The following is a 19,731-nucleotide window of genomic DNA, read 5'->3' on the forward strand; positions in this document are numbered from 1 at the left end:
TAATGGTACTTACAATACGGATTTATTTGTGTTAAACTGGAAGGACTTTTACTATATATTGCTAAGTAAAAAAAAAGCAATTTTCAGAATTCAAGGTATTCTTAAAAAATGTATATACACCTATATTTATTTGTATACGTTTGTATCAGCAAAGAAAGTGGAGAAGTTATATATTAAATTGTGAACACACTTACTGCCTTTGTAATTTGTTATTAAAAACAAGAAAAAAAACCAGTAGAAAAAATGACAGGAGACAATTCACCAAAAAAAAAAAAAAAAAAAAAAAGCAGATGGTTAATAACAATTGGGAGAAAAATTCAGCCCTAAAAAAGCCTACTGGGGCTTCCCTGGTGGCGCAGTGGTTGAGAGTCCGCCTGCCGATGCAGGTGCATGCCGGGAAGATCCCACATGCCGTGGAGCTGCTGGACCCGTGAGCCATGGCCGCTGAGCCTGCGCGTCCGGAGCCTGTGCTCCGCAACGGGAGAGGCCACAACAGTGCGAGGCCCGCGTACCACACACACACAAAAAAAGCCTACTAGTTTCTGAGGAACTCCTTAATTCCAAGCCTCCTTTTCAATGACGTGTGCCATCAGATCAGCCAAGCTGAGGGCGCTACAGTCACCACCCTAAGATGAGGTACTGGGAAGAGGGGGTGTGTTTGTGCGGGCGTGCATGTGAGGTGATTTGGGGGGTGTAGGAGAAGGAGCTATGGCTAAAGAAATAAATCCCTTTGGAGGGTTAGACAGAGACTTGAGTTCTAATCCTGACCCTTTCACTTATCTCTAGACTCAAACTAGAGTTTTGGGCCAATCTCTTCATTCGAGAAATGAGTAAGTGAAGGGATTCAGTGAGGTCATATTCACACCCGGCCTGGCTCAGGGAGAGCCCACCCTCCCAGCTCTATTCAAGCCCCGGCTGTGATGCTGAGTCTTCCCCCTTTTCCTCCTCTGGCTCCAAAAGCCCTGTAAAGCCTCCTTTTCTTTCCCTTAAGAGAGAAGGGGCTGGTCTTTAAACTCTCCAGTCTGTCTTAATGTAGTCTGTCTGCCTGTGAGTTTCTATTTACCATGTCACTAATTTCTTCTGCATTTAAGTGATTTTGTTCCCTGCAAAAGCAAAGGCCTGATTTTAGTCACACACACACACACACACACACACACACGCACACGAACAAAATAAAACAGGAGCGCTGTAGCCCTTTACTTGACACTAATCTTTCTAAGTAAGAATCCAGGTGTCACCCTGGATCCCGTACAAAATACAGGTTTAGTTAGCAACAGAAAGAAAGCTACCCCCCCCCAAAATGGCAGGAGAAGATTAATTGTAACAATTTTACACGATTGAAAAAATACATTTGAAATCACTGACCCTTTAAAATACCTCGAACAGACAGAAAAGGGTAAAGCCAACTGTCTCTTTGCAAAGGGCAAGTCTCTTGAGAAATGGTGGGAAAACTGGAAGCAAAAGTACCTGCTGACTGTCAGTTAAGTGTTCTGGTGGTCCTGACTAGTCCAGTGGGAATTCCCTTAGAACTTTTCAGACAACAAGGTCACCACGCTCACTGTATAACGATAACCAGGTGCTGTCGTGCCGTGAGGTGGTCCAGGTCTTTAAAGGTCCTCTGCCCCCACCCAGGGGGCTGGGTGGTAAGTCCCTGAGTCCCTGGGCCGAGCTCAGGTGCTCTGGGCCCCGCTGTTGAGAAGGTCTGTGAGTTCTCCGATGTACTTGATGGTGTACTTTAGCGTCTGGATCTTGGTGAGCGGCTGGCCCCTTTGGCTGTAGACGGGTGGCAGGTAATTCCGGAGGGTGTGCAGGGCATCAGCCAAGGTCCTCATCCGGAGCTTCTCCCTCTCGCTGGCCTTCCGTCTCCGCTGAACAGACATCCTGACTTTGGTGCCCTTCGGGGTTTTGGGGCCACCAGCACCCTGCAGATAGGCAGGCTGGAAAGCTAACATATCATAGCCCACCTCCACCAGGCCGCCAGTCCCAAGGCCGCCGCAGTCATCGCCGCCCCCATTGTTGGCACCTCCATGCCCACAGGACAGCCCAGCCACAGCCGGACAAGGAGAAGAATAGGACTCCAGCGATGGGGCCGGAGAGAGGCTCTGGGTGGGAGAGGCCTGGGTCAGCTCAAAGGGCCCTGCCCTGTCTTTCCAGTCCCAGGAGGACAGCAGGCCAGGGCTGTCGGAGGAGTCCAAGCCATCTTCGAGGCTGAGGAAGGTCTCACGCAGGCTGTCCATGCCTGCGACACAACTGCAGAGAGAACGACTCCGTGGCAAGTGAGAAGGAAAGTTCTGCCGCCCGGCCAGGGCAGAGGTCTCTTTTATGATGGTCGGGGAGAAGTGCTGAAGTGGGAACGAGGGCCGGGTAGAGGGAGTTCAAAGGAGAAACCAAGGACCAAGATGGAGAATGAACTCTTCAGGTGTCACTTTCTCCTCATTGATAATTAGCATCTTCCAGCTAAAATGTCTTTAAACAGAAAGGCCTCTGAGAGAAGAAAAAAGGAATTATCTTGTTGTAACTAAACCAATTAAAGCTGCATAACTAGACTTAGCATGTCCTGTGGAACTCATTAATGAGGGAGCAAAGAAAAACAAACCTAGGGCAATCTGCAGCAAGGAAGTGGTGGTGAGGGGCCTGGTGGAGAGGTGCAGAGTGCCCCAGAGGGGCCACGACTGCTTAGAGATTTCGGAGCAGAGGGGGTGCAATGCTGGAGAAGCGGTGTGCTCTAGGGACAAGGTAACCCCTCTGAGCTTGGATTCTTCATTTGTCAAACGCAGACAACGGCTCTTACTGCATGCGGCTCTTGGGAGGAGGGAACACAGGCACACCTTGGACGCCCGTTTCCTCCTTTCCTTCCTCTTTAGCAAATTTCCTTGGGTTTTGCAGAGTGCAGACAAGCCCCCAGCATTCCTACACCGAGAGTGACAAAAGCCAACAGCTCCAGTAAACCCAGAGCCATAATGAGCAGGAAATAAAGCCGTAGCTTTAACTGAGCAGTTTGGGATTTCCCCCAGCAAACAGACAGGGGGAAACAGAAAGCTCCTTTAGGGCAGGGAAGTTTGGAAAGTACCTGGCATTTAGCCTTCTGAAGGTCTTTTGAATATCCAGCTGCGGAGTCACACCTTGTTTTTTGAAATGTATAGAGGAAGTGTGAAATTAACTAGGGAGCCTGTTTTCCCCACCATAGCTCCAAATGCCGCTGAATGTGTTAAGTTGGATGGTCTTGCTAGTTTGCTTCACTTCCTAATGCTCGGAGACATAGACCCTGTGCTTTGGAAAGGGGGTCTCAGATTCCCCATTTGTCCCACAAAAGCAACTTATTCTCTGTGCCACTAATTCCAGAAATTAGTAGGAACATCAGACTCACAGTGAGTTACATTTCATATTAATGTGTCCTTTAACACGGTTATTAAAGTCCCTTTGCAGTTACCGAAAAGAAATGTCAATGGTGTAATTAGAACATTTGTGGTATTTTTTAATTAGCTTGGCTCAGGGGGAAAATAGCTCAAGCAGGTAATCTGTGGAAGAATGCTCTTAATTGTGCCATTTACTAAAAGACCCTAAGCCGTATCTTGAAGAATAATAACGTTAATGAAACATAATAAATGTAATAAATGACTTCTCCTTTCCCTTCTCCTCTTTCTCTCCCTTCAACTCTTATTGGAAAGCCTAGAATCTGTTGATTCTATTCAAGGAATTTTATATATTGTTGTAACTAACCTTTATCTAAAAAAAGAACAAAACACACTTTACAGATAAAAATACTGAGGCTCTAAGAGCTTAAAAGAATCAGTAAAGATTTCCCTGGTAGGAAGTGGTAGTGCCACCAGGAAGTGGTTGACCCAAGATCCCTCTTAAGACCCCAAAGCCCATCTTAAAAAAAAAACCCCTTTGGTTTCGGTAGAGGCAGGTGACGTGACTGTGACTCGGAGAGAAGGGTACTCTCAGTAGACCTCAGGTGGATGTGGTGGTCCCCGTCACCGTGGGCTTTCAGGCCTTGTATTCTAAACCACGTAAGACCATTTCTGCTTCCAGATGCCATCATATTTTTCCCTCTCTAAAGCTTCTTTCTAAAATTGCTGGTTTCTTAAACTTCTATTTTCGGAAATTTCATTTTCTAAATGAGACAATATCTGTGAAATCCTTGGTATACATAGACACTTAATACATGTAGGTTTTGTTCTCGTTGTTACTGTATGTGCACGGTCAAATTAACCAGTACCAGAACGACTTACTGGGTTCTGACTCCTCTCTCCCCTGACCCTGGTCACCCAGAAACCTGCTCTTACAACAAGGAAAACTGCCTGGTTTCCACGTTTGTCAATGTAGACTCTCACTCTGGTAAGAAACAAACCAGAACCAGACTTGCATTTACCCCGCAATGAAGCATTTCTACCCTCAGAGGAAAATGGAGGCCCAGGACAGCCTAACGCTGTTAGCACGCGAAGGCCTATAGCTGAGCACATGCCAGTTGGTGCTTTTCTATCTGCATTGAGGACCAGGCCACAGAAAGTGGACAAGACTAAACTGGACCCAGTAAAGCCTCGTTGACAGTGTGGTGTAGTGGGAATATGCGCTAGAGTTCACCCTCCTTTAGAGCAAATGACTCATCCCCTCAGGGCCTGAGGATTTTAATTTGTAAAAGGAGGATAATAGCATCTGTTCTACTTTGCAAAGAGCACCTGTAAAATGAGGAGTGTAGACCAGAGGATCGTTAAAACCCCATCCAGCTTTAAAATGCGGTGCAACACATTACTGTGTGAACATGGTACTTGATCGGAAGTAACCCATGATCACACCCATGAAGGGACTTAGAGACTGCTGAGTCCATCCTTTTATTTGCATTCTGGAGACGACGATGACTCGCTCAGTGTCACACCGAAAGGCTGTGGCAAAGATGGGAATAGAAAAGCCAAAGTTGCCTGACTCCCAGATCTGTCATGTTTCTTCCCTTGAAGCTAATACAGATTAAGTGATAGATAAGCTTTCATATCAGTCAGAATGCATAGTTCCCACAGTACTGAGTTATGGGAATAAATATTTTAATATGAACTTAAATGTCATTCATTCAAAACAATTTATAAGCTATTGTGACTATGATTGTAACACATTAAAAACAATTCTCCAACCCCAAGGCATTCTCCTGAGAGGACTTTAAAACGTGCTGCATACCACGTACTGCGCTGGGTGCGGAGGACAGAAAGTTAAATTTAAAACCTTTTTTTCTTTGTGTTGCTGAGAGTATTGAGGGTGGAGATAGAGAAGTAAAAATACTTATAAAACCATGTGTAAGCGCTATGATAAATTGAATCATAGGGCACCACCTGCACAACTGTATGTGGCAGCCCTGGGAGCCCTCTGTCCCCATTGCCATATTAGCACCCGTAGTACTTCAGTGGCTGTCCAAACATTGGTGGATGGCTAAAAGTGATATTAGTGTCAAGAGGAGAGCCATCGGAGGCAGACTAAACCTGGGTCAAATCTTAGAAATAGTTGTGCACAGATGAGGCCACGATAAAGAATCTGGAGGGTTTTCTGTAAGGTATGACGTCTGCAGCCTTGCTTTTTTTTTTTTTTTTTCTTTTTTCTTCTTCTTTTACTTCTTTTTCTTCTTTTTTTTCTTTTTTTTTTTTCCATTTATTTAGCCTTGCTTTTTAAGTAACATTCCTGTGGGTTCTTAAAAGGCTGTTCCTTTAAAAGTAGAGCTCTTTTAACAAGGTGAAAGTTTGGAGGAGAGCATTCTAGCCATTGCTTGATGGTTAGACCTAGCATGAATTGTGCAAGAAACTACCAGTCATTCCATGGTCCCAGGGGGTCAATTGGAGCTGGAGAGGAGAGCCTTGTTCACCATGATAAGGCACTTGGAGTTTATCTTGTAGATGACAGGAGCTTCTAGTCATCACGATGAAATTTAAGCAGAGGCCGGATCTGGCCAGCAGAACCGTAGAGCCATCACTCCAGCTGCTTGTGGAGGATGTGTTTGAGTGGAACATGCCTGGAGGCCAAGGCTGCACCAGGTCTTATTCTAGGTGCTTAACAGAGGTTAACTCACATTAATCCTCGAAACGACCCTATGAAGTATATGCCATGATCATCACCAATCCTCTTTGACTAATATTAGAAATTGAGGCACAGTTTGCAGCAACACAGATGGACCTCGAGATTATCACACTAAAGCGAAGTAAGTCACAAAGACAGATACCATATGATATCACTTATATGTGGAATCTAAAATATGACACAAATGAACGTATCTACGAAACAGAAATATTCACAGATATAGAGAACAGACTTGTGGTTGCCAAGGAGGAGGGGAGGAGGGGAGAGAAGGGTTGGGAGTTTGGGATTAGCAGATGCAAACTATTATCTATAGGATGGATAAACAACAAGGTCCTACTGTATAGCCCAAGGAACTATATTCAACATACCGTGATAAACCATAATGGAAAAGAATATGAAAAAGCATACATATATGTATAACTGAATCACTTTGCTGTACAGCAGAAATTAACACAACATTGTAAATCAACTATACTTCAATAACATATTTTTTTCAGAAAAGAAATTGAGGCACAGAGGGGTTAAGTAATTTGCCCAGGACCCCACACCTAATGACTGGTAGCCCTAAGATTCGACCCTAAGCAGGCTACCTTGGGTCCAGCCTTTTAACCACTGGCCAGAACACCGGAGAAGAATGAGAGACATCAGCATGATGGTCCCTGTAGTGCCCTTGAAGCCAGAACCCAAGCTTGAACTTCAACTCTGTAAATACGAGAAGCCTGATGGATTGGTACCATTCAATCATGTAGACAATACAGGGTGCCTGAGATTGGCACTGTAGGGGCTAAAAACACGAAGTAGGTTTAGACTGGCTGTCCTTACTCTTAAATTAGATGTTAACATAAGATAGGCACTCCTCTCTGCCATGTTAGTGAACAGGCATAATTCTTACAGTCTAAAAGGAGTGTCATGTGTGCGTGCGTGTGTGTGTGTGTGAAGCACTCCCTTTCTTGGCCATACACAGTTATCCCAGGGATGAAACAATAATAATAAATGTATTTAGTGCTAAGTGCTTTGTATGGTTTATTCCATTTAAATCTTACAACAAAAAATCCTTTAAAGAAAACACTGGGGCTTAGAGAAGTTGAAAAAGTGGCCCAAAGTCACAAGATTAACCCGTGGAGGAGACACGGTCAAGATCCAGGCAGTCTGACTCCGAAGCACCGAGCTCCAGGAAGTGACTTTACATCTTAAGGGAAGAGGTAGGTGAGGGAGGGTTTTGGAAGTCCCCTTGGAGCCTGTTGGAAGGTTTGCCACTGTTTTCCAACTTTGGGTTTGCAGTTCCAAAATAAAGGCCTCTGTCACCCCATACCACTTTCTACTTAGACTTAGGCCACAAAATTATCTTTATCAAGCAGGTACGGGTGATATTTAGACATATTTTCCTATAATTGAAATTTTTAGAAAGAATTCTTTTTGTATAGATAAAACACTTTTATGTATATACGTCAATCACAGCAGCAATAACACCTTTTTTCTAAAGCTAGTTTTTTAAATTTTATTTATTTGTTTGTTTGTTTGTTTTGCGGTACGCGGGCCTCTCACTGTTGTGGCCTCTCCCGTTGCGGAGCACAGGCTCCGGACGCGCAGCCTCAGCGGACATGGCTCACGGGCCCAGCCGCTCCGCGGCACATGGGATCTTCCTGGACCGGGGCACGAACCCATGTCCCCTGCATTGGCAGGAGGACTCTCAACCACTGCACCACCAGGGAAGCCCCTAGTTTTTTTTTTAAGAGATGCTTTTCTTTTGTAAGTCACCAATGTCTTTTTTATTTTTATCTGTTTATTTAAATTTATTTATTTTATTTATTTATTTTTGGCTGTGTTGGATCGTCATTGCTGTGCGCGGGCTTCTCTAGTTGCGGCAGGCAGGGGCTACTCTTAGTTGCGGTGCACGGGCTTCTCATTGCGGCAGCTTCTCTTGTGGAGCATGAGCTCTAGGCACGCGGGATTCAGTAGTTGTGGCTCGCGGGCTTAGTTGCTCCGCAGCATGTGGGATCTTCCCGGACCAGGGCTCGAACTCGTGTCCCCTGCATTGGCAGGCGGATTCTTAATCACTGAGCCACCAAGGAAGTCCAATAACACCTATCTTGAAGACTTACAACACTTACTCTGTGCTAGGTGTTGCCTACACTCTCACGTAATCCTCGATACAATCCAGTGAAGTAGGCATCATCCTCAGTTTACAAGAGAGGATGCAAAGCTCAGATGCTCAGGACCTCGCCCAAGGTTCACAGGACCCAGCGTCCCCTTTGGAGACCCAGCCTTACCCAACACCTGTGCAGCAGACACCCCCGGAGCCACAGCCCAGTCACGCGGCCACTTCCAGCCCTCACTGCCTCTAGGCCTGTGCTTGGCACGCCGACACTCAGTGGGCCCTGGTTTCAAAAGCTGTCTTTGGCCTTTGGGGTCTACACACTCCCCGGACCTTTGTATAATCCACAGTCCCTTATCCTAGCCACAGCCCCACAGAACCCCACTGTCCACGCTAGCTCCTGGCCTTTCCGCTGGCAAGGGACACAGACGGTGCTTGAACACAGTTGGGACTAAGTTAAAAACCTGGACCGTTTGCCCTATCTCACAACCTTAGCGCCCAGCTCACATTTGGATAATAGATACTTCTCATGGGGCAGAGGGTGGGGGTGTGTGTGTGTGTGTGTGTGTGTGTGTGTGTGTGGGTGTGTGTCTGGGTGTGTGTCTGGGTGTGTGTTTAAAGAAAACACTTAAGTGCAATGTGGTATCTTCCTATGCCCTTGAGCTGGTAAAGAGAAATAAAAGTAGCAGTTTCCTAGTTGGTTACTGACGCAGCCTCCTGGGCTGTGAAGCCGGTGATGGTTCTTCCCAGCGTCGCTCTCACGTCACTGCCATCACTCTCTCTACAAACTAGGAAAATAATAAAAGTTTCTGGCTCTCATGATTTGAGTTTGAGGCTCATTGGAAAGCCGAAGGGTAATCTTTTTGTTTTCGTCCTCTTCAAAATAAATTGCAAGGCATTGTGCAGTGTGCCCATAGATGACTTTCACCGGCTGAGTATTTAAACGAGGACAAAGTAGCAGAAAAAAAAATAGGAATGAAATCCTATGGCTGACTTCGTAGGAGAGGTGAGAGACAGAAGATAAATAGGCTAAACTGTAGAAATCCTTTAGGACAGAAAGAGAAAAGCCGTGCAGACTTCTCAAGCAGTTCCTGAGGAGGATTTCCTGACCTGAAACCATGTTTATCTCCATCCCCTTGGCTAAGCGGTGTCACAGGGTAGAGTAGCACCCTTGCTCCCAAAAGTGTCTAAGATTTCTTTGTCCTCAAGCGCTTGCATGACCTGAGCTCAAGGTCCTCACTCACCAACCCACTCCACAGCCAAGTGCTGGGTGAACTTTCTTGGCCGAATGAATGTAGGTGGAGGCCAAGGCAGTGTGGCTTTCTCTTAAAAAAAAGCCTTAAAAAGGCTATTCCCAAATAGCCATGTCCCTGTGGGGTCCCTACAGTTTCTTTCTTCTTTTTTTTTTTTAATAAATTTATTTATTTATTTATTTTTGGCTATGTTGGGTCTTCGTTACTGTGCACAGGCTTTCTCTAGTTGCGGTGAGCGGGGGCTGCTCTTCGTTGCGGTGCGCAGGCTTCTCGTTGCGGTGGCTTCTCTTGTTGCGGAGCACGGGCTCTAGGCACGTGGGATTCAGTAGTTGCGGCACGCGGGCTCCGTAGTTGTGGCTTGCGGGCTCTACAGCACAGAGCTCAGTAGTTGTGGTGCAGGGGCTTAGTTGCTCCGTGGCATGTGGGATCTTCCCTGACCAGGGATCGAACCCGTGTCCCCTGCATTGGCAGGCAGATTCTGAACCACTGGGTCACCAGGGAAGCCCCGTCCCTATGGTTTCTAATCAGAATATGAGCCACCTTCTCTTTTGAATATATGACTAAATGTGTTCATTTGGGATAAATACCCAGTCACCATGTCTGCACAAAATGGGCAGTTCGGTGGAGGACAGGAAGGTAGCAGAGAGGGGCATGTGATGTGTGGGGCGGAGGAACATCAGAGCAGGGGAAGAGGGTAATAAATAGAGGAAGTGAAGCTAATTCTCCCTTGAGAGGAGCAGGGCAGAATGTGTCAGGTTTTCCTATTGCAAGGGAATATGAGCCGTTCGTCTTGTTTCAAAATCCCATATCAATATTTAGTCCACAAATAGCCTGGGGTTTTCCACACAAGGAAGGAGAGGCAGCTTTGAGAGCTTCACCACTGATTGTTCAGCACCAGTCTAGCAAGATTCCAAAAAAAAAAAAAAAAAAAAATCTCATGTGTTACATTTACACCTACTCCCCCTTTTAAGTTGGATTCTTTATTACCACTGGTATTTGGGGTGGCATTTTAATACCCATGTCAAAAAAGTTGAAAGCAATTTGCACTGAGGCTGTTCTCTAAGGATTTCCCTCTGTTTTTATCAGCCTGAGCAGCAGAAAAGTGCAGTTTCTTCTTTAGTCGTTGCCAATACCAATGACTAAGATGCCAAAACTCCTGGTATTAAATGAATACTCAATGTTTTTAGCAAGCTATCTGTGTAATGAGCCTGCTCATTTTCAGAAACTCTGGCCCCTCCTTTGGACCATTTTCAATTCAGACTTCCATATTTGCAAGTTAATTGACACCTAAAAGGCAGATACAAGGCAAAGAACAAACGTGGGAAAATATTTCCAACAAATATGACTCAAAAGGATATTGCTATGAAGAACTCATACAGACAAGAAAAACACAAGCTTGCCTTTGGGGAGATGAACAAGGGCATAAATAAACAGCTCACAAAAGAAGTACCCAGCGGCTAACAAACGCAGAAGAAAATGTTCACCTCACTTAATCAAAGACATGCAAATGCAGCAACAAGGCGAGGCCATTTTTCACCTCCCAAATGGGCAAAGTTGGCAAGAGGGTGAGGAAACGGTCCCTCCCACACACCGCTTGTGGGAGGGTAAACTGGTTAGATTTTTTTTATATTTTAAAGTCTCCAGAATGCATTTGAGATTTAAAAGTCTCTTTGACACGCGAACTTTATTCTATAGAACTAAATCAAGCTGCAGTCAAATATTTATGGGCAAGAAAGTTCATCATAGTATTATGAGAGTAAAAAATTAGAAACAACCTCAACATCTAATAAGAAAGCAGTGATTACATAAATTATGTCCTCTCCATATGATGGCATACTATATAGTGGATAAAAACCATATTTATGAAGAACATGTAATATAGGAACTATAATTTAATATTAGAATTGTAAAGCAAGATATATGAAATTAATACTTTGATACAATTACTTTTTTTTAATAGAAAAAGACTAAGTGTTTGAGTGGTTACTTCTGGTAATAGGAATTGAGGGTAAGTTTTCTTCGTTCATCTTTCTTCTTGAGGGGTAGTCTAGTGTCATGGTTAGAAAGTGTAGACTCTGCAGCTAGGCTTCCTAGGTCCAAACTTTGACTTGTCTACTTTTGTAACTACATGATCCTAAGCAGGTAACTTAATCTCTCTGCATCTCAGTTTCTCTATTTGTAGTACGGGAATCATAACAGCACCTACTTCACAGGATTGCTGTGAAGATTAATACATGGAAAGAAATTTCAATTTTTTGTAGCTGCTATTATAAAGTAACTATATAGTTGTCAGTATTCTCTAAGTTTCAAAAAATTATTAATTTAAAAATTACAATTTTCAAAGCAGTGACTAGGCAAGGCTGGCCTGAGTAGGTGCATGTATAGTGTACAGTACAAAGACTTGAGGACCACAGTTGCCCTCAAGTTGAATCAAAGCAACTGGGTAGTCCACTTACTTAAAAAGAAAGAAAGAAAAGACAAAGTCGGAAGGAGGGAGGGAAAGAAGGAAGGAAGGAAGGGCCAGGGCAGCCGGGGGAACAGCAGGGAGGACAGTGGGTGTGGGAAGGTGGATGGTCCAGCTGCTACTCCCGTTAAAAATACAAAAAAGGAGCATCTAAAGTGAAATAATCACAAAGTGAAAATATATCCTCCAACAGCCCCTGAGATCCCCACAGGAGAAAGGAAGGGAGGAAGGGAGGGATGGAGGGAGGGACTCTGTAAAGACACTAGGACATCAACTAGTAGGATGTGCTAAGGTTGCTGAGTCCTTTCTGGGGCTCCACGTTTAGCACGCATGGCACATAGCTCACATGCACACCTCCCACACTTCCATGACAACTAGAAGAACCTGGGGAGAGAGGAAGAATTATTTTGAAAAGGAAGATTCCTAGGCCCCTCTCCTGAAGCTCTGATTTGATGAGTCTAGGCTGGAGCCCAGTAATCTCTTTTTTTAATAAGCAGGGAAGCTGGGAATCGCTCACTTGGACAGAGAGGAGACCTCCAGGGCTCCAAGAGCTACGGAGCCTGGCTCCAGGAAGCCAAGAGCATGTCCAGTGCAGGCCCTTTGTCTAGATTGTTGGAGAGAGATAAACCCTTGGAGTCAGGGAGGAGGACTGAGTGACCTCCCGGGCTTGACATTTTCATGCTATTAAAATCTCTTCTGATAACATCTCTGCCTGTCATTTAAGGCCATCCATGTTCTGGCTCATCCTGACCATCCCAACTTTCCATCCCCCTGGTCCTCAGGCACATTCTCTGCCCCATTCCAGGATGGCCCTACTTTGTCAGTAGACCACATTTTCTTCTCTCACCCTTCGCCTGGGCTGTGTCCCTCACCCAAATCTCTCTCTCTCTCCCTTAACCTCTCAGATTCTACCAGTCCCTCTGCGGGGCCAAGTGTCTTCTCCAGAAACCTCTATGATTTCTCCACTCCTCAGAGACCATGTATACGGACAGCCCAATTCAGAAGTTTATTATACTGACAGCCCATTCAGAAGTCTATTATTATTCAGAAGTGTATTATATTGTTTAATAATTTTTCACTTGTTAAAATCAGAAACAAGGACCTTAATAATACCTAATACAAGAATATTGCCTTATAACATGTAAAAGATTTTCATATCTATTATATCTTTGGAGCTTCACAGACAACATCGCGAGGTGGGTAATATTATCATCACCATCAGAGAACTGAGGAAACTAAGGTTTAGAGAGGCTTTTTGAGCTTGCCTTCAGTCAAACGACCAATAAGTGGCAGAAGTAAGAAACTGTGCCACTGGTGAAAGGAATAGGGGATCCCCCATATGAAAACTTGAGATGTGGGGTGTTCACGAATGGCTCTCTTTGTTGTCTAGAGCTGGGGAGGGCTAAGACATCAGGCATTAAAGAACAGCTGCATTTCGGGGCTGAGCCGGTGTCATCCACAGGCTCAAATGGTGGGTTCATTATTGCAGCTGTTGCTGCTTTAGGGAGCCAGACAGCTGTTCCCAGGAGGTGAATTCAAAGAGAACAGAGGAAATGGAATCCTGTGAAAATAACTGCGCCTGTATGTACGTGCTGGTGTTCTCCCTTCTCGCAGCTCAAAACGTCCTAAAGATTTAATCTAATTACTCCTTGTAGGAAGACCAGCCTTGGCAGGCACAAGTGAGAAAGCCAGGCAGAGAGAAGGTAAGTGTCTTAAACTAGCCTTTCCTGGACATTCTTAGGAACAGAAAGCCGAGGCTTTGAGGACTGCACAACTTTTCAATCATCAGCATTTGTGATCAGCTCTGCAGAAGGGTGATCTTGGCAGAGCCGGGGAGCCCTGGGAGTGTCTGTGCTAAGGAACAGACAGTGGGGTTGGAGATGAATTTCCCACTCCCCCTCTCCCGCCCCTCCCATCCCTTCCCCACGTTGCAAGCTGTTGTCATCTTATGGATCTTAGCAACATTTTCCGATGTTTTGGAGACTGTGCCTGCTGATAAGCCCTTGGTCTGTTTTCTCTTTTGATATTCTTACTGTCCAGCTTACTTCTCACTAAAGTTTCTTATTCCCTTCTCACCTGTCTCTTTCCTTCAGTTTGGACTTTCCCTTCTCACGCTCCTTAGAAGACAGGCTGCTCGTCCCATTGTTATACATGGGCTGGTGTAGCTTTCCTGCCTGGGGTGAGTGGTGCAATCCCATTGCCTCTCCAGAGGCAAAGTGTTTTTTCTGGTCTACTCTGACTACAAGTCAACCCCGTGGTGGTGGCCTCTATTGTGTTAATAGTGGGTGCTACATGGGCTAACACAAGGCTATCCTCCTGTGGTACAGTCCACTGGACTAGACTGTAAGCTGAACACTAAGACGACAGGCTTCCTTTCTTCTAATTACCCTCAGATGCCCATCACTTACTGCAGTAATCATATGTATTCAGTGCCCACTTGCTTGAAAATATCCATTTCTCTACTCTTTTAAACTCATTTTTCTACATTAAACTGTCCTGTTTCATGTTGGGTTGAATTTTCAAATCATTATGAAATTTTATGGGGCACTTTCCATATATTTTGACTAGAACTTTATCTCCTGGTTTAATCAGTACACAACCCTAGGGGGTAGGGACTGTTAGTACCCGTATTTCACAGTGAAAAACCTGTGGCTAAAAGAGGAAAAGTAACCTGCTGGAAGTCACAGGCTCGTGGGCCAAGATCTTAACCATTTGTTACGGTGCTTTGCATAAAACACCGAAAAGCCCTTCTAGGAAGTGTACAAATGAACAGTTCTAATACAATAGATGTTCCAAATAAACGGGTGGGCTGGCATTTGGAGAACGGAGTGTTCCTCTCCAAAGGCCGGGCTCTTGCTACCATATCCCAAGCCTCACCTAGGAACGATATGGTCCAACCAAGGGTTTGTTCTTCCTTAGATGCCTGGTTGAAACTTACTACACTGCTAGTGACAAGCAGCTTGGAGGGAGTGGGCGGGTGTACCGAACTCCAGTCCCTGTATCTCTATACATGGATTATTTGAACTCAGAGGATCTAGGGAAAGGGGCTTGAACTCTGATTTCCTCAGGACATATCTGTTTCCTGGGAAGCTATGATCATGTATCTGTAGGCACTGGCTTGGAGGTAATTCCTTTTGGAGAGAAGTGGTAGCCCGTTCTCTTAACTGACCCAACTATGAGTGAACTATGAGGTAAGCCAGTGAAATTTCTTGGGAAGCCTGTGGCCAAGGTATAAACGGGCTCAATGTGTTTTCAGAAGTCATCTTTGCTGAGAACACGTTCTTGCTGCAGCTCTTTTTTAGAGACTTAACTGACCACATACACCTCAATCCAATCCTCTGGCAGGTGGTGTTCTTCAGGCAGCTCAAGGGAACCTGCAGAAGGAGACTGAACATATGGTTCAGAGCCACCATCGCCCGATTCTGCTAGGTTGGATCCCGCAGTGCAGGATGGAGAAGTTACCCTGGTATCTACCCCTTGGGATCCACTGCCTTTTTCTGCTCCCTTTGATGAATGCCCTGTTCCCCCAGGTTTCTCCCAATACTCAGTCCTCTTAAATGAAACCTGCTCTGGATAGCTTTCCCCTTTCCGGATGTACCCGTTAACCACTCTCATCTACAGAGATACTGTGCCTTAAAGCAAACAAACAAACACACACAAAGCCAAAGGATCTGGTCCAGGAGGAATTTGTATTTGCATGGACTCAGACCCTTTCTAAGCTCCTATACTGGGTCCGGGGAAAGACTGCTTCTGAAGACCCAGAGGCAAAGTCACAGACTTGCCCTCAAAGAACCAGGACTGTGCTACCCAGTATGGCCTCCACTTGCCACATGTGGCCACATGTAGCACTTGAAATGTAAGCAAAGCTGAAATGAGATCTAAGTGTCATATACACACCAGATTTCAAATACTCAGTGTGATTTTAAAAATCTCGTTGATGATTTTTATATTACTACTTGTTGAAATGACATTTTGGATATATTGAGTTAAATCAAACATGCTATTAAAATTAATTTTACCTATTTATTTCCATTAAGCAAAATATGGCTACTAGAAAAGTAAAGATTATGTATGTGACTGGCATTATATTTTCATTGCACAGCACTGGTGGACAAATGTCATATGAGGAGTGGGTCATGCTATAAAGTGTCATTAAAGACACTGGAAATGTGCCATGGAGGAGAGAGAAGGGGAAGATAACAAATTTCAGCTGGACATCCCAGGAAGGCTTCCTGAAAAAAGTGACATCAGAACTGGGTTTTAAAATGAGATTATAGGGGAAAGGCCTGGAGGCATCCACACCAGATCTAGGATGGGAATTTTTTTGGGGGGGTGGTACACGGGCCTCTCACTGTTGTGGCCTCTCCCGTTGCGGAGCACAGGCTCCAGATGCGCAGGCTCAGCGGCCATGGCTCACGGGCCCAGCCGCTCTGTGGCATGTGGGATCTTCCCGGCATGCACCTGCATCGGCAGGCGGACTCTCAACCACTGCGCCACCAAGGAAGCCCTAGGATGGGAATTTTTGATCTCAGCTGGCTGGAGGACTGAAACAGATTTTGTGGTGCTAGAGTCCTCCTAAAGTTTCCAAATCTGGTGGCCCATCCAAAATACCTGGTGGTTTTAAAAGAGCGCAGGTTCCTGGGATCACCGCAAACCTTCTGAGCCAGAGTTCAAGGGTGTGAGGCCCAGACATCCATATTTCACAAAGCTCCATGGGTCCTCGCCCCGCAGCTTGAGGATTCCAGTCTGGGAAGCTGCATTTGGAAATGCCAGGTGCAAATGATCAACTTTGGGCCTCTGGGAGGCCAGCTGTGGTGGGCCTCCCACAATCCATGGCTAGAGGCAGCCTTGGCATCTTCTGTTCTCGTTATATGTCATTCGGGGAGAAGCCCCTGAAAAACAGAGCTCGAAAAAACAGCTCATGTCCTGGGTGGGTCTGCTGGTTTCCCCTCGTGGGAGCCAAAGTGGAGGTCTCTGTAGGCTTGTTCTCCCTGTTACCACGTGAGGAACTTGTTGAGTGGCTCCTGCCTGCGCAGTGACCAGCCTTTGCCAGAGCGGTGATTTCAGGAAAAAAAAAAAAAAAAACTCTGCAGGCTAATATTTGATCACTCTGGGCAATGTGTCATAAACTTTCAAAAGCTCTTTATAGCTGCAGCAGATTAAAAGAAGGAGATAGAATGAGAGTAAAGGAGAGAGAGACAGACAGAAAGAGAGGGAGAGAGAAATTCATTATCCTTATCGTGCTGTGGTGAATGGATCTGTGCCCCAAACAACATTATTTTCCTTCTTTTCTTTCTTCAGCCTCTACATCTTTCTCTGATCTACAGCAGTGGTTCTCTAAGTGTGATCCAAAGACCACCTGATTCGGAATCTATGGTGGTGGGATCCAACAGCTTGTTTGTATAACAGACTCTTCAGATAAGTCCTAAGAAGGCTGAATTTGAGAACTATTGGTCTGGAGGTTTGCAATCCCCAGGGTACTCACCTGGCACCTCTTCCAGTCCGTGCCATCCCAAGGTGTTTCCCTTGTCAATGCTGTCAACCTTGTTTGTCCTGCCCTCTCTCATTTCCACCCAAGTGCAGCCTTGGGGACTACCCTTGAGCTATGCACAGTGTCACTTAATGTCACTCTTACTGGGCCAACAGAGCAATGGTCTCCTTCATGGGGTTATCACCAAGCCAGCATTGCTCTCACAAACTCACTCCCAGATCAGTTAATTCATTCAACTTGCAACCCACATTTCCCAAGTACTGTATCTATTATGCACCAGAAACCCCAGTACACTCTGGAGACACACAAGGAACCAGACGAGGTCCCCGGACCAGGATGCTCTCTCTCTAGAACAGAGGTTAGCAGTGTGATAGACGTCAGAGATGGGCTTCAGGGTGTCAAATATAGCACGCAATAATAATCACGTATGTTCCCATGTAAAGTTTACTGGTAGGTAAAAGTTTTCAAAAAGTTTTATAGGTTTGGCATAACTGAAAAAGGGCTAAGAGCTACTGGATGGATTGATAACAATGTTGAGTGCTTTCTGAAAAGAGAAAATATCATCACTGCAAGCTAGCAAATGTTATCACTGCAAGCTAGCGAAATGATGCCAAACCAGGGCCATCAGTAACACGGTCATTAGCAGGTCATCTCTTTCCTCCAGAATGGGTGATACCAAGATGCAGAAAAGTTTCCTTACGTACTGAGGTCAAAAGTGTCCCCGGTCGCACAACTAAATGCCACCGATGACAGTCTATCTTCCTGATAGTTACGTGTGGGTGTATCTCATTTCTGAGGAGAGTGGAGATTAGCCTGGATGGATGGCCAAGAAAAATGTTTTGGGAGACATGGGTTGTGAGTTGTACCTTAAGAGCAGCTGGGGCTGAGCCAGGGCTTGCTGGGTAAGATTCGAAGCCGCTGGACCAGCGTCATCTCCTACCCATGTTGTTCTGAACATTGGGACCCACAGCTGCAGAGTCAGTGCGAGTATGCAGAAAAGAGCTCTCTTAGGAGCAGCCCAATCCGCACCAGAACCTACCCCGGTGCTCAGGAATGGAGATCTCTGCTTCTGTAGCCATTCTTCCTGGAGAGGAGCTGTCCCAGGAGCCTCTGCCATGGCATCTATCTGGAGAGAGCAGAGAGGATGCCTCAGACCCCCCGTCTGACTCGCAGCTCAGCACAACACGATCCAGAGGCGTTTACAGGAACTGCAGTGGGGGAAGGGAAGACGCGTCCCCTCTCAGGATCCGAGACAGGATGGGGAGAGAAGGTGGGGGAGCTGCGGCTTGAGCTTTGAACCTGATCTCTCAACCTCGACAGGAAGACTTGGCACTAGCGACAACTTTCTTATGGCTCCCAATTTGGCACTTCTAAGGCCTCCTCTTTGAGGGTGGGGGATGGATTTTCCAAGGAGGAAGGGAACTTGCAGAACCTTCTGATTTGTAGCAGACAGTCTCAGCAAGTCTGGGGAGAGGCTGCAAGTAGGCAAGTGGTCCTTGTTTCCAGGCGAGGCCTTACTGGTCAAAAGACCACCCAGGTGGTGGTTGGTGAACACCAGGTAACCTCAGTCTAGACTTGACTTCCCGAGAAATCCACGAAATGATGGCATTCATCTCTGTCCTGTTGCTGTTTGCTCTGAATTCAGCACAGGAGCAGCCAGGATACTGTCTGGGCTCCTCAGCACATCCCACCGCCTGCCGTGGAAAGGAAGGCTCTGTACAGTCCTACCATCGCCTGGGTTCAGATCCCACTTCCACTAGTTACTCGTTGTGGAACCTTCAGTCAGTTATTTCTCTGAGCCAGGGCTCCCCCGTAACATGAGGATCATAATTAATTGTGCCTCACTGGGTTGTAGTGGAGATTAAATAAGACAAAGCCCCCAGCACGTGGAGGCGTCCATGTCATTTGTCTCTTTTATCTTTCCCTTTTAACATAGCAAATACATAGCAGGTATTCTCATAAATCTGACGCCAGCTACCTCGCATGAGTTATTCTCGGAACCTCTGTTTCCTAGATGTTTTCCAGGATCCTTTCCAGCTGCAAAAAAGTAAGGGTCTGAGATTCTGAGCTTGTCTCCAACAGGCTTTCTTTGGGGCCGAAGGCAGCTCTGTTCAGCAAATCCTATGGGCCTGCAGAGGACGGTTCCAAAGCGAGCCGTGCAGCTGTCGGGCTGCAGAGGCCTGCGTGAAAGACGAGTAGAAGAAGGAAAGGAAAAATCTCAGAGCCCAAGAAGAGCTGCAAAGGAAGACAGCTGCAAGTTTGTCCCGAGTAAATCAAATTGTGACATTTATTGGGCTGTTTCCAGAATAACATCAGCAAGAAAACTGGAGCGCAGAATAACCTTTTCCAAGAAGGAGCTCAGCTAAGT

General features: G+C 45.7%; 1 protein-coding gene across 1 annotated transcript; it reads right to left on the minus strand.

Annotated features, from left to right (window-relative positions):
• Positions 1-1,670: 1,670 nt before the first annotated feature.
• MSGN1 (mesogenin 1) lies at positions 1,671-2,512 on the minus strand (the record flags this gene model as incomplete). The annotated part of the gene is made up of 1 exon (XM_079941192.1): positions 1,671-2,512. The coding sequence occupies exon 1, from the start codon at positions 2,235-2,237 to the stop codon at positions 1,671-1,673; it is 567 nt and encodes a 188-aa protein (XP_079797318.1). The 5' UTR covers positions 2,238-2,512.
• Between the last annotated feature and the right edge of the window lie 17,219 nt (positions 2,513-19,731).

Source organism: Stenella coeruleoalba, assembly GCF_951394435.1.
Source record: "Stenella coeruleoalba genome assembly, chromosome: 13".
NCBI classification, from domain to species: Eukaryota; Metazoa; Chordata; class Mammalia; order Artiodactyla; family Delphinidae; genus Stenella; species Stenella coeruleoalba.